Consider the following 21,018-nt stretch of genomic DNA (forward strand, 5'->3'; position numbering starts at 1 on the left):
TCCAGAAATGTTTGTTGAATGAACGAATGAATGAATGACCTTGTCCTTCAATGTTGTACGTCTGGCATCTAACCTCCCCCTGGCATTTAAGGGGGATCAGTAAATGTTTGTTGAACAAAGGGAGAAAAATGTTCAACCTCATTGGTATTCAGACATGAATTTAAACAAATATTTTTCATCTGTGATATTGGCAAAGGTCAAACCAATTAGAACACCTAACGCTGATCAGTATGAGGTAAAATTTGTCAACGTGTGTCAAGAACGTTAAACACGTTCATGATTTTTACGTAAAATTGCATGTGTGGGACTCTCTCTGAAGAAAATTATTCCAGATTTGGGGGGAGGGATGGGAATAGGGTGTCTTCCTACACACATAGCTTTCCTTCCCTCAGTGTTAGTTATAAAAGAAAATAAACAACCTAGTTATCCATCAATCGGGGGTGAAGAGTTTAACTATGACATCTATCACAGGAAGAGTGTGCAGCCAATAAAATGGTGGAATTTGGGGGCGGGGCCGAGGTAACCAGTTACACACCCCTTCCCTGCTAGGACTTGAGAACACACAGGGAAGATGGACAAGAAGGAAATCAAAAAATTCTTCTTCCTTGACGGTAAACTCGCGGCAGGGAATAAGCTACGGAACCCTACTCCACTGCCCCTCCTCTTGGGCCTGTGGGGAGAGATAGGTCTAAAGGCTGGACTCTGAAATGAGGGAAACATAGGCTTCTTCTTGGGGCCCCATGGGTAGGGGTGAAGCAGAGACTTTCAATACTACAGCCCCGCCCAACAGAGAAAAATTGTCCAATGAGTGACAGGTTCTCACCAGTTCCACCAATCACAAAAGCCAAGGGGGTGAGAGGCGGGGCCAAGGATTCCACCATCCCAGGAATTCCAGCCTCCTCCCTACAGCAAAATAGGGCCAACTATAGCATTTGTGGAGCCCGGTGCAAAGTGAAAATGCAGAGGATAAAAAGCAGGGAAAAGTATCATTAAAGGTACAAAAATATAAAGCTTCCTCGTTTTTTTCCCATGACTTGTCTTAGTTATTTGCTATTTAATGACAATTGAAAAAAAATTTTAAATTATTAGCATGAATTGTATCGCTCATTCTGTTGTGTAATTCCAGCTTTAAATGCAAACAGAAGAGCACTGAACTCGAATGCAGAATCCCTGAATTACACAATTCGTATCTGGTAGCTCCTACAGGCATACGTAGCTTGTTCTTACCAGAGCAGTGGGAACACTGCACGTTTTATTTCACCTTTTGACGCTTGCACGTTCTAGGCACACACCTCCACCCTCGATGAATGACGGTTGAAGGGAACAGGAACTATGGTTGTCCATCTTTCCCTTTCTTTTGGTGCCATCGTTTTCAGAAGCGTTGATTAGCTAGCCCAAGGATGTCACACGAGTAACAAAGGATATGATAGGGTTCCTTGGTCCTTATGCTTCTTAGAATGTCATTGCCTCCCTTCTGCATTCAAAACAAGTTCTGATTCAAAAGGAAAGCGTGGCCTCTCGAGCTGTCAGTGCCCCTGTTTATGCAACCACAGACATGCTGATCGGTGCCTATGCGCAGAATTCTGGTGGCCCCAGGACGCTGGGGAGCTCCATGACACTTAAAGTGACACAAGGTAAGCATGTTACGGAAGCCACACAAGGAACAGCGGAATCGCTTGTTGCATGTGTCACTTGTGTTCACAGGTGTGCTCCACTGTCCCATCAGATGTCACTTACAAAACACGGGTCCAAAGATACAATTATTAAAAATTTCAAGATGGGGACAGCAGAGAATTAAACGGAGCGCAGGGTTCTTGGTCCTTCCGAATACGGGACCTACACGGGTTGCACACTCAGGATACCAGCTCTGCAGCAAAGCACTGGAAAATTCTTATAACCTCACACTTAAAAGTACCCTTCCAAATGGTTTATATGGAGAGATTAAAGCTTTTATTAAAAACAGACGTGGGCATTTAAAAGAGATGGGCAGGAGCTGTGGCAAATGGCTAACAACACGTATCTAGAGGCTGGTCTTTCCTCTTCATCTGCACTGTTACTCTGTAATCCTCCCCTTTAAGCCCCAGTATTTCATACAGCCACGCTTCAGGTGTCAAGACCTAAACACCTTAGAGAAACATCCCTTAGCTCTGCTGACTTTAAGGATAAAACCCCAAAACTGTAGCAAGTAAAAACCAGGAGATGATGCGGAAACATTTTATTAGCACTTGATCTCCATCTTGCAGCAAGAAAATGAGAAAACCCCTACTTGGTGACTGCACCAACCTTTAAGTGAGGTCTGGCTTCCTTGACAGTTTGGGGAAACTGATAACAATAACCCCTTCCCAAAGGTGGACCTTTGGAGTCCACATGGTCTTTACTCCTCAGAACCTTGTGACAACCCAGGGCAGGAAGCAATGCAGGGAAACTGAGGCTCAGAGAGGTGATGTGACTTAATGGGGGACAGCCACCAGTGTCCCACAGCAGCTTCCTTCCCTGAAGTGGAGACAACTTGAGCTCGTGAAAACCCAGGCAAACTTATGGAAGGGGTGCTCCTAAATGGAAGCAAAAGGAACAAAGATTTCAAAAATCAAAGGCTGGCTCTCCGCTCTCCTACTGGGCTGGCTCAGGTCCCTGCCAGACATAACTCCCCTCTCAGCACAATTTCTCTGGGGGTGGAGATGGAATTAGGTTAGCCAGTCTGATGACAGTTCTAAGGGCTAGTCTAACTCTAACCCCTAAAGAACAGACATAGTTATTTATGGACAATATTTATTAAGTACTGACTGTGCCCCAGGCCCTGGGCGGGGCACAATCACACACACCAAGCCGTTTAATGCCATGAGTTCACTGAACATATTCCATTCATGAAGCACGGTGGAGAGTCCATAGAGAAGATGCTACAGCATCAAATAACTGCACGTCCCTTGTTTCAAGTGATCTAAGGAGCAACCTGGAGAAGAAGCTAAGGCTCAGAGAAACCTGCCCGAGATTACAGACCCAGAGCGGACCCCCCTGGGAAGGCAGGTCTCCAGACCCCACCAGGAATGCAGATCTCCTGACACCAGATCTTGGGATACCTCATCTGGCTGGAAACGTGAGGAGGGGAAATCAGAACTCTGCAGCTTGGACTTGAGCGCGTGAAAGAAATCAAAGAGGATTTCTAAAACAAAAAGCAAACAAATCAGCATCCCTCCTGGTTTTCTGTATCTCGCATCTCGTTCATGAGTGACAGGGCAGCCTTTCTGTTTTCCAGACAGTCAGTAAAGGCTGTACGAGTCAGGGTACTGCTGGCTGCAAGTAACAGAGACTTGGTTGAAAGTTTGAAACAATGAGTAAATGTAACAGCTCACGGAACTGGAAGCCCAGAGGTGGGGTGGACATCAGGCCTGGTTAATCCAGGAGTCACAGATGTCACCAACGTCCCCAGTTCTCACTCACTGTCTGCTCTGCCAGCAACGGTGTTGTTGGCTTCAGACTGGCTCCCTCCATGGTCTCAAGGCGGCCGCCAGCAGCAATGGAGGCGTCTGTGTTCCATCACAAGAGAGGGACCAGCTTCCTGCAGCTCACTCTACTCTCCACTCAACCTCCAGAAAGGACTCCCACGTCCATTCTGGGACCAGTCACTGCAAGGGGGATGGGAGTACACTGGTCCATCACTGCCTGCCCAGGGCCAGACTCAGAAAAGGATGTGCTTGGTAAATGCTACTGCATGAAGGAGGATGAATGTATTTTGTAGATTCAATCTAGCCTACAAATGTCTATTTAACCACCCTAAAGCTGAGTCCTGGGGCTGCAGCAAGAGAACACAGCCAGGAAGAGTCCTTCCTAGAGCCATATCTGGCTCTTGAGAAAAGCCTAAACAGAGACTCCTTGGCATTCTCCTATCCCTGGGGCCCCTTTCTCTAGGGCTCAGGTCCTTCTACTGTCCACTGTCAACTGTACTGTTCTCCCCAACACTCACCCATCCTTGCCAAGTTCTCTGTGCCCCACAGTGACATGCACTCATGCCTTATGATCACAACAGCCCTCAATCAGCTGAGCTGAGCTAAGAGTTAGAGGGGAAAAAGCTGCTCTAATTCACACTAAGGTGTGAATGACTAACAAAACCTAAACTCTCCCCAAGGTATTTGAGATTTTACAAGAAGAAACTGAGGAACTCAAGCAAGACTCACACTGGTGAAGATGACATTTAACTTGAGACCTGAAGGAAGAGCAGGAAGTGGGTGTTCCAGGTAGTGGACGTAACCAGTGCAAATACCCCAAGAGAAAGAAAAAACTTCCTGCTTAAGGAACAGGAAGTAGATCAGAGCCACTGCGGTATTGTGAGTGTTTGTGACCAAGTGACCAGGTGGAACAGGAATTTGTACGCCTGGTTCTTTTACAAACTCCCAGCATCCATTATTTGCTTGTGAAGCTCCTCCAGGAACAATACTTTTAAATGATAACAGTGCCATTTATTAAGTGCTTCCAACAGGCCAAACACTGTGCCAGGTGCTTCCTAAATTAGCAAAACCACTGATCATTCCAACAGCCCTGTAAGATGAGTCACTATTACTCCTCCCTTTAAAGGGAGAAAGTGAAGCCCAGAAACATTTAGTAACTTGTCCGAGGTTGCACAGCACCTGAAGAGCCAGAAGAAGGATTCGAATACAAGTCTGTCTGACATCCAAATCTGTAACTTACTCTGTGCTCTGGGCACAAAATGCAGGCAAGATGCAACAGTGTGAAAGTCTGTTTTCATGCAGGGAGGCCAGAAATCTCATATAATTCTAATAATTATTGTTATTGCTTTCTCAAGGGCGGGAACTTCAGATCTTGGTCCTAGGTTCCCTAGGACCTGAGCTCTGTGCCTTCCACACTCTGGCATTCAATCTGGGACATGGACAAAGGCCACGCCTCAGTTTCTTCATCTATAAAATAGGGATGCGGGGTATGTGGAGCTCCTGTGAGGCCTCAGCACATAATGGGTCCTCCACATACCTGGGCTGCCAGTTCACAATTTGTAGTTCCGAGGTGGCTCTTTCATCCACCATCTTATCTGACCCTCACAGAAACCTTAATACTTCTCGGCAGAATGGTATTATTCACTCCCATTTCACAGATGGGGAAAAGAGATCCATCCACATAACGGCGTTCCCTTCTAGAATACAGGCTGCCCACGGGCAGTACCTGTGTCCAGTCCCCAGGGCTAAAACTGACCAGAACATAGTAGGTACTCGGTAAATATGCGTTCTATGAATGAAGAATTAAAATCATCACTTCTTACTCTGATAACTATGCACTTCTCCCTTGTTCCTCCCTTCTAAGAGCTGGTGAATTAGTGCGAGAAACAGCGGGAGACAGAATAAAGAAGGAATTAGGGTTTGCAAATGTCCGCTATGAGTCAGGCAGTGCTTTTTAAATACTTTAAATCACGGCGCCCAGTGCCCTGTCCCATCATCCTCAATGTAGAGATGGGAAAACGGAGGCTTCCTCCAGAAAACCAGACCACAATGACCTGCCAAGATCCCCTCTCTCTCCTGGCTCCAGCCAGACCACTGGGGCACCTGCCAGCAACCCAGCAGCCTTTTTACCTCTGCCTCTCAGCAGGCTGCCAGCAGAAAGAACACCAGGAAACACGCTGATCCTTCCTCAGCCTCTCCAAGGCAGGCGACAAAAGACCGCTTTCAGCTGCCTGGGGACACCCCCCACCCCGAAACCCCTAGCTTGGGGCAGAGCCCTCAGCCGGCCTGAGCAGCCCTGCCCCCTCTCCCTACACACACCCATCAGCAAAGCGTGACTCAGCACTTCTCCTCCGGGGAGCGGGGAGCGCCACTCTTCAGCATATGTCCGCCCAGGTTACACACCCAGCCTCTGCTCCCCTGGGTCAGGACGCCCGGGAGCCCACCCCGCGCTGGCCCAGTGCTCCCCAGGCCTCCGCAGGGCTCGGGCTACGGGCTCCTCGGCCTCATTTCCGGCGGCGCCAGGCATCAGCGCGGCGGACAGCACCCTGGAGTCGAGTCACCGCTCCGAGCCCACACGGGTTCCTGACACAGGCTCCCACGCGCACCAGTCCCGCGGCACGCAATGCCCAGGGCCCCTCCCACCGAGGCACCCATCAGGGGACCTCTTGCTAAAAACCCACAAACACTTCTGCAGCCAGTCCAGCAGCCCCCAGGGAAGATGAAGACGGCCCCTTCACCCGGGAAGGTCTCCAGCACAAGTGTCCCCACCGCTGCACGCTGACACCCCGCGGCTAGCTCTCCCCATCCTCAATGGAGGCTCCACTCCGCGGGCCCCCGGCTGCGGCCCAGGAGCTGTCCCCACCGCTCCCTGGGCAAGGTGGAGCAGAGGGACCCTTGGAAGTTACAGGCTTATAAGAGAGGGCCCTTGACCCTCTAGATCCCACCAGCCTCGGAGTGGCGGTTGGGCTTGGGCTGTAGGGCCAATTTAGGGGATTTCAAATGCAGGGCCTGTTTGGGGTGGCATGTCCCACTTTGGGGGGAAATTCTGACAGTTTAGGGCCAGCTGTTCCTGTCTTAGTTCAACTCGCCAGGAATAAAAGATGAACCCCAAACCAGACACCTTCTCCCACCCACTAAGGGGCCCTGCTTCTCGAGATACAGGGAGGGGCCGAAGACCGCGAGCCTCTAGGGGAATCTGGCAATGGATTACCCCCACCCCCACCCCCGGGTCCCACTTCGTCTCCAGGGAGTGGGCAGCCTAGAAAATTCTGCGGGCTCTGGACAGGGCAAACCCAGTATTCTAAGCCACTAAATTTCCCCACTAAATTTAAATCTGGTATTTCTTCACCAGATTAGCCGCAGAGGTGGCCTTTTTAAAAATGAGGGCCAGGGCCGATTCAGGATGCCACCAGGCCTGGGGGCGGAAAGCTGCCTGCCGGAGGGCGGCGCGGAGGAAGGCGCTGCGCTCTCGGGCTGCTGGGCAGCGGAGGCCGGCGCCCTCGGGCTCCCTCCCTCCCGGACCCGGGGCGGGGTAGGGTAGGGTGGGGTGGGGGGACACGACACACAGCGCGCGGTCCAAACCTTCGGAGGGCATTCGGTGCGACGGCATCCCCACGCCGCGGCCGGCCGGAGGGGGCCTCAGACAACACGTACGTTACCTTCAGTCACATAGCTGTGGTCCCGCAGGAAGCTGTGGTTAATTTTCCGCGTGTCCGTGTCCTCGCCCATTGAAGGCCGTGCCCGGTGCCCTGGGCATGCCCCGCCGCCGCACACCGTTGCAATCCGCAGAGGTCGCGCCGGGCGCGCGGGCCATGCCGCCGCAGCCTAGCAGGGGCGCGGGCCACCGGGGCCCCGGGGGGCGGGCATCGCGACCGGGGGCAGCCGGGGACGGGCGAGGGCGGCCGGGACGGGCGCCGCGGTCAGGCTTGAGCGCAGCGGGCGGGCGGCGGCCGCGGGTGGGGGCGGACCGGGGCCCGGGAGCGCATCCCGGCCGGCGGTGCGCGCTGCGTCGGTGCGCCCGGCGGCGGAGGCCTGGTGCCGGTGCGCCTGGCTACGGCGGCGGCGGCGGCGGCGGCGGCGGCGGGAGGGGACGCGCGCGGCGCTGCGCCGACCGAGCCGAGGCCGAGCCAGGCTGCTAGGGCTGCGGCCGCCGCCGCCGCCGCCACTCTCGCAGGCCCCTCCCTCGCGCCGCCCGCTCCTCCGCCCCCACGGCCCGCGCAGCCCGCCGCGCGCGCGGGCAGCCCGGCACCCTGCAGGTACGGCGGCGCCCCGGCAAAGGCTGCGTCTCCGCGCTCCCGGCCTCGCGGGTGGGCACCTTTGGTCCCTGGGTCTGCCAGCGGGGGAGGGAGGAAGGAGATGGCCAGCTTGGGGGGCACACGGTCAGCTGAGCCTTTGAGGGTCACCTTGCGTGCCCAGGTACTCCAGTTGTGTATGGCCCATGGTGGGGAGATTAGAAAAGGGGAGGACAGGTGGGCAGCCTCACAAGGCCGAGGGCCGCGGCGACCAGAAGAACAGGGAAGGGAGCGGGGCGCGGCTGAAGGCGAATCTGGAGAATGGGAGACTTCACAGCGGCGGAAGACCGGGGCTGGGGAGTAGGGACAAGAGCCCCCGTTCATTGGTAAAAGAGGGTAGGCAGACGCACTTCCAGGAACCTCCTAAGCACAAAACTGGACCCGTGGGAAGAAGCTAGGGGACGGACTGGGGGGGGGCGGCGGGGGGAATCAGCACCCCACAAACAAGGCAAAACTCTGGATGAGATGGCTGGAGGTAGTAGGCCTCCTCCAGGCAGAGCACCGAGATCTCTTCTCATGCTCACCTCTCTACTTACTGGTGAGATAAAGTGGAGAAACAGTGCTGGGTACGCTCCAAAAACAGGCTGGGAAGTGCGAGTCCCTCCTCCCGCTGCCAGGCAGGAACCTACCCCCTCCCTTCCCTTAGTCATAAGTGTACCCGCCACCCCCTCGCATCCTACACAGTGCTTCACATAGAGCAGGCGCTCAAAAGCTATTTGTTCCCTCTTTTGGCGAGCTGCCACCTCCTCCAAGCTGACCCCTTGCCTGCAGGGAGCCCAGCCCCCAGTGGGTGTGTCAGAGGTGTTGGGTATGGATCAACACCGCCCCCCCAGCATCCTCCCCCCACACACACACACACACCAGCAGGCTTTCCTAGGTGCTCAGCAAAACCAGTTTGGAAAGGGAGAGTAGGAAAGGTTCAGACTGCCTCCAAGGGGTACCAAAGCTGAAGGGGCCCTTGGCCTGAGACTGGGGGGTGGTCCAAGCCACAGGAGGGAGGTGCCGCTGGTCTCTCTCACTCCTGCAATTCTGTGATGCTTTCCTCTCCTCAACTGGCTTTCTGGGGACTCCAGGCATCTCCCCAAACTGCAGTGGGGACAGGAGAGTCCAGAAGGGGCTGGGGTAGGAGGATGGGTTTGTGGGAGACACTGAGGAAGGTGGAAGCCACCTGAGGTTTCTTGCTGGGAGGTGAGAGGGAGTTTCTGAAGCTAGATATGAGCTTTTATTCCATAGAAATGCCCAGAATGAACCTATAAGGAGGTGGAAGTTTCTCCCCCCCTCACCCCCCCACCCCCCACCCCAGCACCCTGGAGGGCATAAGTGAAAGGGCAGGACCCAGGAAGGGCCTGGGGTTCTGCCAGCGCCACCACCTGGTTGCTGAGTGAGCCGGGACAGGTCCCGCACCTGTCCCCACCTCAGCTTTCTCACAAGGTCCACCTCATAGCACAGGTGTGCAGATCCAGTTCAAAGGCCAGGTAAACGCAAGGACCCTCAGGAGGTGAAAGAGGCTGACATCCAGTTCTCTATCACCCACCAGCCTGATCTGCTCAAGTGTCCCGCACCTAACAACAGAACTCAGCATCCCGCTCTCTGTCTGTTCCCCACTCACCTCTCTAGCCCATGTAGCAAGTGACTGCAGCCTCAGATACTGGAAACCGGACAGTTTGGGTTCAAGTCCTCACAGTGAAGGGGCCCCAGGCAAGCACAACCTTGTCAGTTAAATGGATGTGATCACAGGCTGGTGTGCCTAGTTCACGCTTAGCAGGGGCCTGGCCTCATCGGTGCTCTGGAATGTTAGACATTATCATCATCATGCTGACCCTCGCCTCTCTGATCTTGGGGAGACCCCCTCACCCCCAGCCTCCCCATCTGGCAGTGCCGCTGAAATACCCACCCTGTCTTCCAGGATGCCTGGATCACAGTGAAAAGGGCCTTGCCCTGGCCGAACACAAGGATCCACCCCTTTCGTCAACCTGTAAGTCAGGCTGGGGACCCGGGAGTTGGTGGTCTTGAACCTTGCTGGGCCCCAAGGCTCAGCTTCAGCCCCTTGCACCCCCATGCAGTCTCCTCTGACTCCCTCAGGGCTCCTCTGGACCGTCTCTTCCATTCTCCTGAAGCACCCCTACGTCAGAGCCAAGGCCCCTCCCTCAATCCCCTGCTCGTACCCGCCTCCACCCCACTCAAACTCACGCCATCCACTGCTTCCTCTCCTATATCTTCAGTATCCCTGCCCCTCGGCACATCCTGCCCCTCTGTTCTCCTGACCCCAACCTCTCTCTCTGTATGGCCTCCTCCCTTGTTTTTCATTAACGAAGACTATTTGTTGAGCATCTACTATGTGCAGGCCCATTTCCAGCACAGGGGTAATGAGAACAGAACAGACCAAACTCTCTGCTCCCATGAGGTTGACCTATTAGTGGGGCGAGGTCAACAAGACAATGTGAACGTGTAACATGGAGGTCATGATGAGTGAGAGGAGAAAGCAGGGTGCAGGGATGGAGATGGATGGAGGGGTCTATTTTATAAAGGGTGAGTGGAGAGGACCTCTATGAGAAAGTGAAATTGTGTAACTACCACTTACATTAGGAAAAGAGGCCACTGTCGTCTTCATAAGGCCTCCCTCATGACCCACTCTCTCCACCCCAAAGATAATCCCCATCTCGACTTCTAACACTATAATTTTGCTGGTGGGTGTCTTTGTGTAGGATCATAGAGTGTGAATGTTTTTCTATCTGGTTTCTTCTGCTCAACATTATGTTTCTGAGTTTCACTCATTATTATATACATGCAGCTGTAGTTTATTCATTTTCCACTGTTTTATAGTATTCCATTGTACAGATACACTGCAATGTACCCTCCTTGTGATGGGCACTTAGCTTGTTTTCAGTTGGAGGTTATGATGTATAAAGGTCTGCCTGGACTTACTTCCGTTGGGCGTATATGCTCATTAGGAAATTGCCAGATGTTGGGATCTGTGTATGTGGAGCTTTAGTAACTGATATCAAAGAATTTACCAAAGAGCTAATGTAAGAGAGTTCCTGTTGCTCCACAACCTTGTCAAACAAGATATTACCGTTGTTTGTGATCTTAGCTACTCACTACCTCCAGCACTGCAGTAGGCATCCTCTCCAGAAACCGAGACTGGCCCTCGTCCTCCTTCCCACTCAGGTCGAGTCATCCTCGACCCCTCACCCTTAAGCCTTCACAGCCTGTCCATCTTTCAGTCCTGCTGACCTGCTCTCAGAGCTCTCAAACCCTCCCCCTTCTCATGCCGGCCTCACCACCCCACCAGCATTCAGGGGCTCACCCCTCCCTCACGTGGACTGAAAGCTGACCATTCACTTTCCTGCTTAAAATGTTTCAAGGCTCCCAGTTTCTACACGCTAAAGTCTAAATTCTAAGGTCTTTGTAATGTGGTCCCAAACTGCATCTCTAGCCAATTCCCTGTATGCTCGACCTGTTCCGCAATTTTCTGAACAAGGCTGGCCCTTTCAAGACTGTGCATTTGCACATGCTTGTCCCCTGCCTAGAATGCCATTCCCACATCCATTTGTCTCCATTTGGAATCAACCTAAATGTCATCATGAACAGTAACTCTAACAGCAGCTCCCATTCATCGAATGGCCACAGGGAGGTCTTCATGCTGACCTCACATGTCCTGCTTCCCACCTCCTCCTGCATACTGGATAGATCTGCACTTCCTGTCCCCTCAAAAATTAGGCATAGTCATAAGAAGGTGTAGTGAAATGTAAAGAAAGTGACTGGTATCTCTTCTGAGTTAGAACTTTAAAAGCCTGAGTGCGGTTTGCCAGATTTTTTTTTTCCCTCCTGACTTAGGGTCTTGAAAAAGCAAATGTCAAGATAAAACCATGATCTTTATCTTGATGATGGCTTTACCTTTGAATGGTTACAAAGAACAGGGACCACATTAAATGGGTAGTGTGAGTGAGAAATAAACATGTGCTGTGCTTGGTCACCGAGATTTGTGGGTTATCTGCTACTGTAACATAACGTCACTTATCCCGACAGCTCCAACCCTGTATGCCAGCTGGTTGTAGTTAAACACTTTACAGGTGCTCTCTCATTTTGTCCTCAAAACATGAGGACTCTGTATCAGCCAGAATGGACTGGGTTGTATTGCAGCAATGCATGACCCTTGGAAATGCAGTGCCTTATAGAATCTATTTCTCAGTCATGCCACATGCCCATCACAAGTTGGCTGCAGCTCTGATCATCGTCATCCTTATTCTGGGAGCCAGGCTGACCAAGCAGCCCTACATTTGGGCGTTGCTGGGGTCATGATAGAGGTGAACAAGAGATGAGTGTCATGAGCTCACTCTTACAACTTCATTGGCCCAAGTAAGTCACATAACCACGACTCATGAGGTCAAAGGGCAGGGAGGGACGCTATAGGTCACATGACCACATGACCTCAATGGCACATATAAGTACAATCCTCCCCCAAGGAGGGACTACAAGTATTTTTTAGCAGAATCCACAACAGTACCCATTTTATAAATGAACAAACAGGCGCCAAGTCACTTCCGAAGTCACCCACTAGTAAGTGGCCGAGCTGAGGTTTACCCAGGTCCGCGTGAATCCAAATCTTGTACAGTCAGCCCATACTAGCTGGTACTAATGTAACTACCTCTCTGCCACCTTTCCCCTCTGTGACTACCCAGGTCCCACAGGGAGTTCAAGGGGGTCTCTTGGTTCTTTTCGCCACTGGGAACTATCTGGAGAGGTGGCCTGAAGCAGTACCCGGATGGATTTTTCTCCAGTGAAAGGCTAGACAAAAACCCAGCCACCCACCTTAGTCTAGGTCACAGTGCCTCTGGGTAGAGAATGTCTAAGAACGCTGAAATGTGCTAAGACCCATCAAAGAGCAATGTTACCAGGGAAGGACCCAGGGTTGTCATCTGGCCACACACTCAAAGTTTAGTGATTTTCTGCCACTGCAAAAGTAACACTCGTGATAGAAAATGTGGAAAGAAAGGAAAATAGGAAGAGTGTTGTCCTGAATCCAAACATAATTACCAGAAACCTTTTGGAGTGTCTGATTCTGGGGCCTTTCAAGAGAGAGTTTTGTTTTTACACAATCATGATCATACTTTATTTTTTGTATTGTATTTATTTTAATGAGATATACATAAACAGAGACTAAAGTATATTATTACAATCCCCCACCTTTTGAATATCGATTCAAAGGAATCAGTATTAAGATTCTGACATCTGGGCTTCCCTGGTGGCACAGTGGTTAAGAATCTGCCTGCCAATGCAGGAGATACGGGTTCAAGCCCTGGTCTGGGAAGATCCCACATGCCGCGGAGCAACTAAGCCCATGCGCCACAACTACTGAGCCTGTACTCTAGAGCCCGTGAGCTACAACTACTGAGCCTGCACTCTAGAGTCCGCGAGCCACAACTACTGAGCCCGTGCACCACAACTACTGAAGCCTGTGTGCCCTACAGCCCATGCTCTGCAACAAGAGAAGCCACTGCAATGAGAAGTCCGTGCACCACAACAAAGAGTAGCCCCCGCTCGCCACAACTAGAGAAAGCCCGTGCAGAGCAACGAACACCCAATGCATCCAAAAAGAAAAAAAAAAAAGATTCTGACATCTAATATGTTAGAATCTTTTAATGTAAGAAATAAAATCAGAGATATTGAAGCTCCTTTGCATCCCTTCCTAGTCTTAATCCTCCCATTCTCTTTCCAAATTCTGCCCCCAAATTTACGTTTTCTTCTCATCCATGCTCTGTTCTTTAACACATGTACATGCATTATATCATTTTGTGTAATTTTAAAATTTATACAAACATTATCACATTGATTGCACCACATTGCAAATTGCTTTTTCTCTAAGCCTTATTTTTTCAGCTCTACCTAGTTTCTTTATTGATCTCGAATGCTAGGAGAAAACAAACAATGGTGTGCCGGAGCCTTCCCCAAGAACCTTCTTGCAGGAACGGATTGTGTGTTTCTCTTCCAGACTCTGTGTTCAGTGATGTCATGGTGGTAACTAGGAATCAGCCCTGGTGGGAGTTATTTACAGCCCGGAAATCAGCAAATGCTACAGATTCAGGCTTTTTCCCTTAGATAGTAGGTTGTTAAACATTCATGAGCAGTGACTGCAATTAATTTATTATTTCTCCCATCCTCTCCACCCACTTGGATGGATATCTAGGTTGTTTCCAACCTGTAGGAATTTCAAACAACAATACAGTGACATCATTTTACCTGGTTCCTCATAACAAGTATGGACACCTGGAGGCAGGGTTGTGGTATATGTATATATTTAACTTCGTACATGTTGCCACAGCAAGAAACAATTTACACTCCTACAACAGTGTATCGAATTTTGAGTAGCACTTGAAACTGAGTAAATGCACCTCAAGTTGGTGGGTGAGCTGATAGATGATGGTTATCTAATTTGCATTTCCTGATGACTAGTGAGGCTGAGAATCTCCATTTCCTCTTCTAAGAATTGCCTGATCCTCCCTTGCCCCTTTGGCTTTTTTCTTACTGATTTCCTGGAGCTTCTTATATAATTTTACTACCTATCCTCTGTCTTATCGTGTGTGTTGCAAACATTCTCTTCTAATTTGTTGCTTTTCTCTTAAATTTGTTTATGGTATTGTTTTCCTTCAGAAGTTGCTGATTTTGATGTAGTGAGGTTTATCAATATTTTCTTTTAAGTATTTTGCCTTTTGTGTCCTCTTCAGTAAATACTTCTCTACCTGCTGAGTTATGAAGGTGAGCTATAGAATGTCTTTCTTTTATATTTACATTTAGCCCATCTATAGCATAATGTTCTGTTTGGGGTGAGGTAGGGATCTAATTATACACTTTTTTTCCACACGAAGTACCTAATATCCAAATCATTTATTGACTAATCCATCTTTCTCCCTCTGATTATAATGCCAGCTCTCGTCTATACCAAGTTCCTGTATATGTGTGGATCTATTTCTGAACTCTCTATTCTATTCCATTGGTCTTTTTATCTGGCCTATGTGCCTTAGATATTATAGTTTTATAATAAGTCAGTATCAAGTAGATCAAATGGTGTAGTCTTTGTTTTTCTCAAAATTGTATTGACTATTCTTGGACCCTTGCTTTTCTATATAAATTTTCAGTTTATCAGATCCCATTAAAAAGCCCGTTGTCATTTTCATTGAAACAGCAAAGAATTTATAAATTTAACCAGGGGGAAATGATATTTTTCTAATGCAGAATTGTCCCATCCCTGGGCATGATCTATCTCTATATTTATTCAGATATTCTTTCATGTTCAATTGTGCTGTAATTTTCTTCCCAACAATAATAGCAAACATTTATATGTACCAATTACTGTTCTAAATGCTTATATTTAACTCAGAGGTACATATTATTGTCTCCCTTTACAAAACTGAGGAAACTGAGGCAGAGAGTGGTCAAGTACTTTACCCAAGCCAATTAGCAGTAGGGCTATAATGTAGAACCAGGCATTCTGAGTTGGAGGCTCTTCTCTGACCCACCCGTGCTGCTATACTGCTTCCATACAGGGCTTGTACATCTGTTCTTAGATTTCATCTTAGGTACCCTATAGATTTTACTGCCTTTGTGAATGGAGTTTGCCTCTCTTATATGTTCTCAATTGTATTCCTGTTCAGGAGAAGTGCTATTGACTTTAGTGTGCTGTCTTGTACCCAGCAGTTATGTTGAACTGTTATATGATTTTAAATAATTTGAGAGATTACCTTGGATTTTCTATGTAGACAATCATGTCTGCAATTAAAGACAATTTGTGCCTTTTCTTGCCAATCTTTCCCCATTTTATGTCTGTCTCAGCTGGTTCCAGTATAAGGTAGAGTTGAATAGCAGTGGTGACAGATGGCATCTTTGTCTTTGGTCTAGCAATGCTTTTAAATTTCCACATGAAAAAATGTTTGCTGTTGGGTTTTGATAGGTGCCCTTTCTCACCCTTCCTAGTTTTCTGGGAGTTTATCAAGAATTACTGTCAAGATTTGTCTAACGTGGGCTTTTTTTGTTTGGCTAGTTGCTTTGTTTTGCTGTATCTATTGATATGATTATCTGGCTTTTTCCTTTTAATCTATTAATGGAATGAGTTAAATTAATAGTTTATCTTTAAACCATTCTTGCATTCCCAGAGTGGACTCAACATAGTCATAAAGTTCTACTGACACGTAGCCATACTCATTCATTTACGCATTTTCTATGGCCACTTTCGCACCGTAATTGCAGAGTTGTATAGTTGCAATGGAGGCCATAATGTCCACAAGCCTAAAATATTTACAATCTGTTTTTTTCAGAAAAGTCTGTTAACTTTTCCTGGAAATTTTATAGGTTTGGGTTTTCCGTTTTGGTCTATGGTTCATTTTGAATTAATTCTTGTGTATGATGCGAGATAAGTTTCATTTTTTTGAAGTATAGAAGTTCATTTTTACACACACACAATTGTTTTAGCACTAATTGTCTATTTATTCTCCACTGAACTACCTTTTTATTTTTGTTCGAAATCAGCTGTATCAGCTGCCGTAAATGTGTGGGTCTATTTCTGGGTTCTCTATTCTGTTCCATTGATCTATTTGTTTACCTTGACATAATACCACCAATACCAATATCAATTACTGAAACTTTACAATAAGTTCTTGAAATTAGATCGTATTAGTCCTCCAAATTTGTTCTTTTCTTTCAAAGTTGTTTTGACTATCTTAGATCCTTTGCATTTCCATATGAATTCTAGAATCAGTTTGTCAGTTAAAAAAAAAAGCCTACTGAGATTTAATTTGCACTGTGTTGAGTCTATAGATCAACTTGAGGAGCATTGACATGTTAACAATATTGAGTCTTCCAACCGGCAGAATACTTTCTCCTTATTTAGGTTTTCATAAATTTATCTCGTGTTTTATAATTTTCAGTGCATAGGTTTTTCACATCTGTTAGATTTATTTCTCCATACTTCATATTGTAAGTGATATCTTTAAAATTTAGACTCTGATTGATCTTATATCCTGCAAACTTGTTAAATGTATTATTAATTCTGGTAGTTTTTTGTAGATCTCATTGGATTTTTACATAGACAATCATGTCATCTGTGAATAAAGACAGTTTTACTTCCTTCTTTCTAATCTGAATGCCTTTTATTTCTCTTTCTTGCCTTATTGCACTGGCTCTAAACTCTAGTACAATGTTCAATAGTCATGGTACAAGTGGCTGTCCTTGCCTTGTCCTCTGTCTTGTGGGAAAGTATTCCATATTTAAGACCATTAAGTCTGTGGGTTTTTCAGAGATGTTCTTTATCAAATTGAGGAAGTTCACTTCTATTTGTCGTTTGTTGAGAGATTTTTTTTTTTTTTTAAATCAGGAATAGAGGTTGGGTACTGCCAAATGCTTTTTGTGTGTCTGTTTAGATGATTGTATAGTTTGAATTTTTTATTGTTAATATGATGAATTACATTGATCAATTTCCAAATGTTAAACCCAGCTGGCACGCCTGGGATAAACCCACTCAGTCATGATGTATTATCATTTTTCCCTGTTGTTGGATTAGATTTGTTAAGAATTTTCGTGTTGTATATATGTCCATGCCTCTCTCTCGCCCTGTCACAGCTCACCCTTCCCCCTATACACGAACAAACGTAAGGTAGATAGCTAGTGGGAAGCAGCCGCATGGCACAGGGATATCGGCTCGGTGCTTTGTGACCGCCTGGAGGGGTGGGATAGGGAGGGTGGGAGGGAGGGAGATGCAAGAGGGAAGAGATATGGGAACATATGTATATGTATAACTGATTCACTTTGTTATAAAGCAGAAACTAACACACCATTGTAAAGCAATTATACCCCAATAAAGATGTTAAAAAAAAAAAAGAATTTTCGTGTTGATGTTCATGAGGGATATTGATATTGGTTTGTAGTTTTCTTTATTCAAAATGTCCTTGTCTGGTTTTGATACCAGGGTAATGCTGCTTCACAGAGTGATTTGGGAACTGTTCCGCCTTTTTCAATCTTCTGGAAGAGATTGTGTAGTATTGGCATTATTTACTCACTAAATATTTCATAGAAGTCATCAGTGACTGGGCCTGGAGTTTTCTTTGTGGAAAGGTTCTAAATTATCACTTCAATTTCTTTTAATACTTATAGGACTACTCAGGATATCTTCTTCTACAGTAAGCTTTGGTAGTTTGTCTGTCAATGAATTTATCCATTCTATCTAAGTCACTGAATTTATTAGCAAAAAGATGTTCATAATATTCCCTTATTATTCTTTTAATATCTGTAGGATCTGTAGTGATGTCACCCTCTCGTTCTGGCTACTGGTAATAGTGTCTTATCTCTTGTTGTCCTCATAAGTCTGGCAATAGGTTTATCAATTTTATTGATACAAAAGCTCAAAGAAACAGCTTTTGACCTCATGAATTTTCCCTATTATTTTTGTTCTATATTTTGTTAATTTCTCTTCTGATCCTTATGATTTCCTTTCTTCTTCTTACTTTGGGTTTAAGTTGCTCTTCTTTTACTAGTTTCTTAAGGTGGAGCCTAGGATAATTGGTTTGAGAACTTTCTTTTTTTCCAGTATAGTTGCTTAGTGCTATAAATTTCCCTCTAAGTATTATTTTAGTCACAGATTGTGACACATTGTGCTATATATGCCATAAACCACACACTCTGTTGTCATTATTTTTGTTTCAAGAGCCAATTATATTTTAAAGAGACTAAAATAATAAGGGAAAATATTATATATTTACTTGTGCAATTACCACATCTGATGGTAATGCTCTTCATTCCTTTGTGTAGATCCATATTTCATCTAGTATCACTTTCCTTCTGTTTGAAGGACAGCCTTTAACATATTATATTTAGGATCTGCTAGAGGTGAATTCTTTTAGTTTTCATAGGCCTGAGAAGACTTTATATTGTTTTTATTCTTTTTTTTTTTTTTTTTTTTTTTGTGGTACGCGGGCCTCTCACTGCTGTGGCCTCTCCCGTTGAGGAGCACAGGCTCCGGACGCACAGGCTCCGGACGCACAGGCTCAGCGACCATGGCTCACGGGCCCAGCCACTCCGCGGCATGTGGGATCTTCCTGGACCAGGACACGAACCCGCATCCCCTGCATCGCCAGGCGGATGCCCAACCACTGCACCACCAGGGAAGCCCTATTTTGCTTTTATTCTTGAAAGACTTTTTTTTTCTGGATATGGGCTCCAGGTTGACAGTACATATTTTTTCTTATTCAGTACTTTAGAGATGTTGCTCCACTGCTTTCTCACTTGCATTGTTTTCTACAAGAAATCTACTGTAATCCTTATCTGTGTTCCTCTGTATGTAACATGTTCTTCTCCCCCCACCCTCATCCTTTCCAGCTACTTTTAAGATTTTATCTTTATTATTGATTTTGAGCAATTTACTTATAATATGCCTTAGTGTGGGTTTTCTTCATTTTTGTTGTGCTTGGGTTCATTGACACTCTTTTATTTGTAAGTGTATAGTTTTCATCAAACTTGGAAAGTTTTTGGTCATTATTTCTTCAGATATTTTTCTATTCCTCCCTGTTCACTATTTCAGGGACTCCAATTGCACATATATTAAGCATCTTGAAGTTGTCTCACAGCTCACCAAGGCTCTGTCTCTCTTTTAAATTATTATTTTTGTTTTTTTATTCTCTATGTTTCTTTTTGGATAGTTTCTACTGCTGTCTTCAAGTTAACTAATCTGTTCTTCTGCAATGTCTACCCTGCTGTTAATCTCATCCGTTGTGTTTTGCATCTTAGACATTGTAGTTTTCATCTGCAATAGCTTGGTTTAGGATTTTTTATATCCTAAGCCAAATATCTTTAATATCCAAACCTATATTTATTGTATGTTCCATCTTTCCTCTAACTTTTTGAACAAATGGAGTAGAGTTATAATAACTGGTTTGGCATCTTTGTCTGCTGATTCTAACATCTGTGTCAATTCTGGATCAGCTTCAAGTTACTGACTTTTCTCCTCATTATGGGCTGTATTTTCCTGCTTCTTGGCATGGCTGGTAATTTTTACATTGTTTTCTGTCTTTTCTTTTTTTAATTTTGAAAACAAGTTTTTTGAAATAGAGTTGATTTACAATGTTGTGTTAGTTTTAGGTGTATAGCAAAGTGATTCATATATATATATGTGTGTGTGTATATATATATATATATTCTTTTTTAGATTCTTTTCCATTATAGGTAATATTTTACTGAATGTCAGACATTGTGACTTTTACCGTGTGGGATGCTGTGTATGTTTGTACTTCTATAGCTATTCTTGAGCTATGTTCTGGCTTGTTTTTAACTCAGAAACAGTTTGATCCTTTCAAGTCTTACTTTGGTGATTTGCTAAGCACATTTGGACCAGTTCTCAATCTGGGACAAATTATTCTCCAAGACTTGCCTGAGTAGGCTGCCCAATGCCCTGTGAAATGTGAATTTTTCCAGCAGGCACTCTTCCCAAATCTGTGTGTGCTCGAAACACTGTTCCCTCTGGTCCTTTTGGGTGGTTCTCTCCCTGACTTTGGGCAATTTCCTCCCACGTATGGGCTGAACAATTCTGAGCTGAGTGCTCATGCTGGACCTCTCCATACCTCCAGAACTCTCTTTGTAGCTCTCTCCTCTACATTATTCTGCCCTGGGTACTCTAACTTCCTTGATTTCCCCAGAATCTCAGCTCAGTCTCCTCAGCTTGAGGATTTTACCAGACTCAGCTTGGACAATGTCTCCCTGACACATGGCCAGGAAACTCTCAAGGCATAAGCTGGAGCAATCATGGGCTCTCCTTGTGTGCTTTCATTTCTCAGTGATCACTGTCCTTTACTGCCTATTGTCCAGTCTCTTGAAAACCACTGTTTCCAATGTTTTGTCTTGTTTTTCAGTTGTTTTGGGTGGGAAGGTAAATCTGGTCCCTGTTATTCTTTCTTGGCTGGAAACCCATCAGGTACATTTTAAGCTTTGAGTCATCCATCCACACTTGGCTCCAGAGAATGGGCAAGTACCTTCTCTTCCTCCCACTTAGCAGTGATAGGAGCCTCAGCACAGCCCCCTCCAGAGCAACACTCCTCATGACTTCCCGTCATTACCCACCACCCTACCCTGTCAGGAAGGGGTGGAAGAATCCTTGCAACCCACTCTTAACATTTTTCTTTGAAAACCCGTTTCTTCATCTGGTTCCCCACTTTGGTGTATTATATTTATTTTATCTGGATATCTCAGTGAGGATTAAAGAAGGTGATATACATAGAGCCTGGTACATCACAGGTGCTCAGGGA

General features: G+C 46.5%; 1 protein-coding gene and 1 long non-coding RNA gene across 5 annotated transcripts in view; one reads left to right on the forward strand and one right to left on the reverse strand.

The window, feature by feature from the left end:
• The window catches only part of PPP2R2C (protein phosphatase 2 regulatory subunit Bgamma), a 138,063-nt gene extending 130,619 nt beyond the window's left edge, over positions 1-7,444 (reverse strand). Inside the window, exon 1 of one of the 2 annotated variants that reach the window (XM_060012070.1) lies at positions 7,026-7,444. In XM_060012070.1, coding sequence (XP_059868053.1) covers positions 7,026-7,053 — 28 coding nt within the window. In that variant the 5' untranslated portion in view covers positions 7,054-7,444. The remainder of the gene's footprint in view (positions 1-7,025) is intronic. The other variant, XM_060012069.1, reaches the window with a different exon arrangement.
• Positions 7,013-21,018, forward strand: part of LOC132425779 (uncharacterized) — a 32,731-nt gene continuing 18,725 nt past the window's right edge. The window contains exons 1-2 of one of the 3 annotated variants that reach the window (XR_009519501.1): positions 7,013-7,093; positions 9,642-9,710. This is a non-coding gene — a long non-coding RNA (uncharacterized lncRNA). Of the gene's footprint in view, positions 7,094-7,541; positions 7,751-9,641; positions 9,711-21,018 lie in introns of those variants that run through there. The other 2 variants (XR_009519502.1, XR_009519500.1) reach the window with 2 other exon arrangements.

This window comes from Delphinus delphis, chromosome 5 (assembly GCF_949987515.2).
Source record: "Delphinus delphis chromosome 5, mDelDel1.2, whole genome shotgun sequence".
Classification (NCBI taxonomy): domain Eukaryota; kingdom Metazoa; phylum Chordata; class Mammalia; order Artiodactyla; family Delphinidae; genus Delphinus; species Delphinus delphis.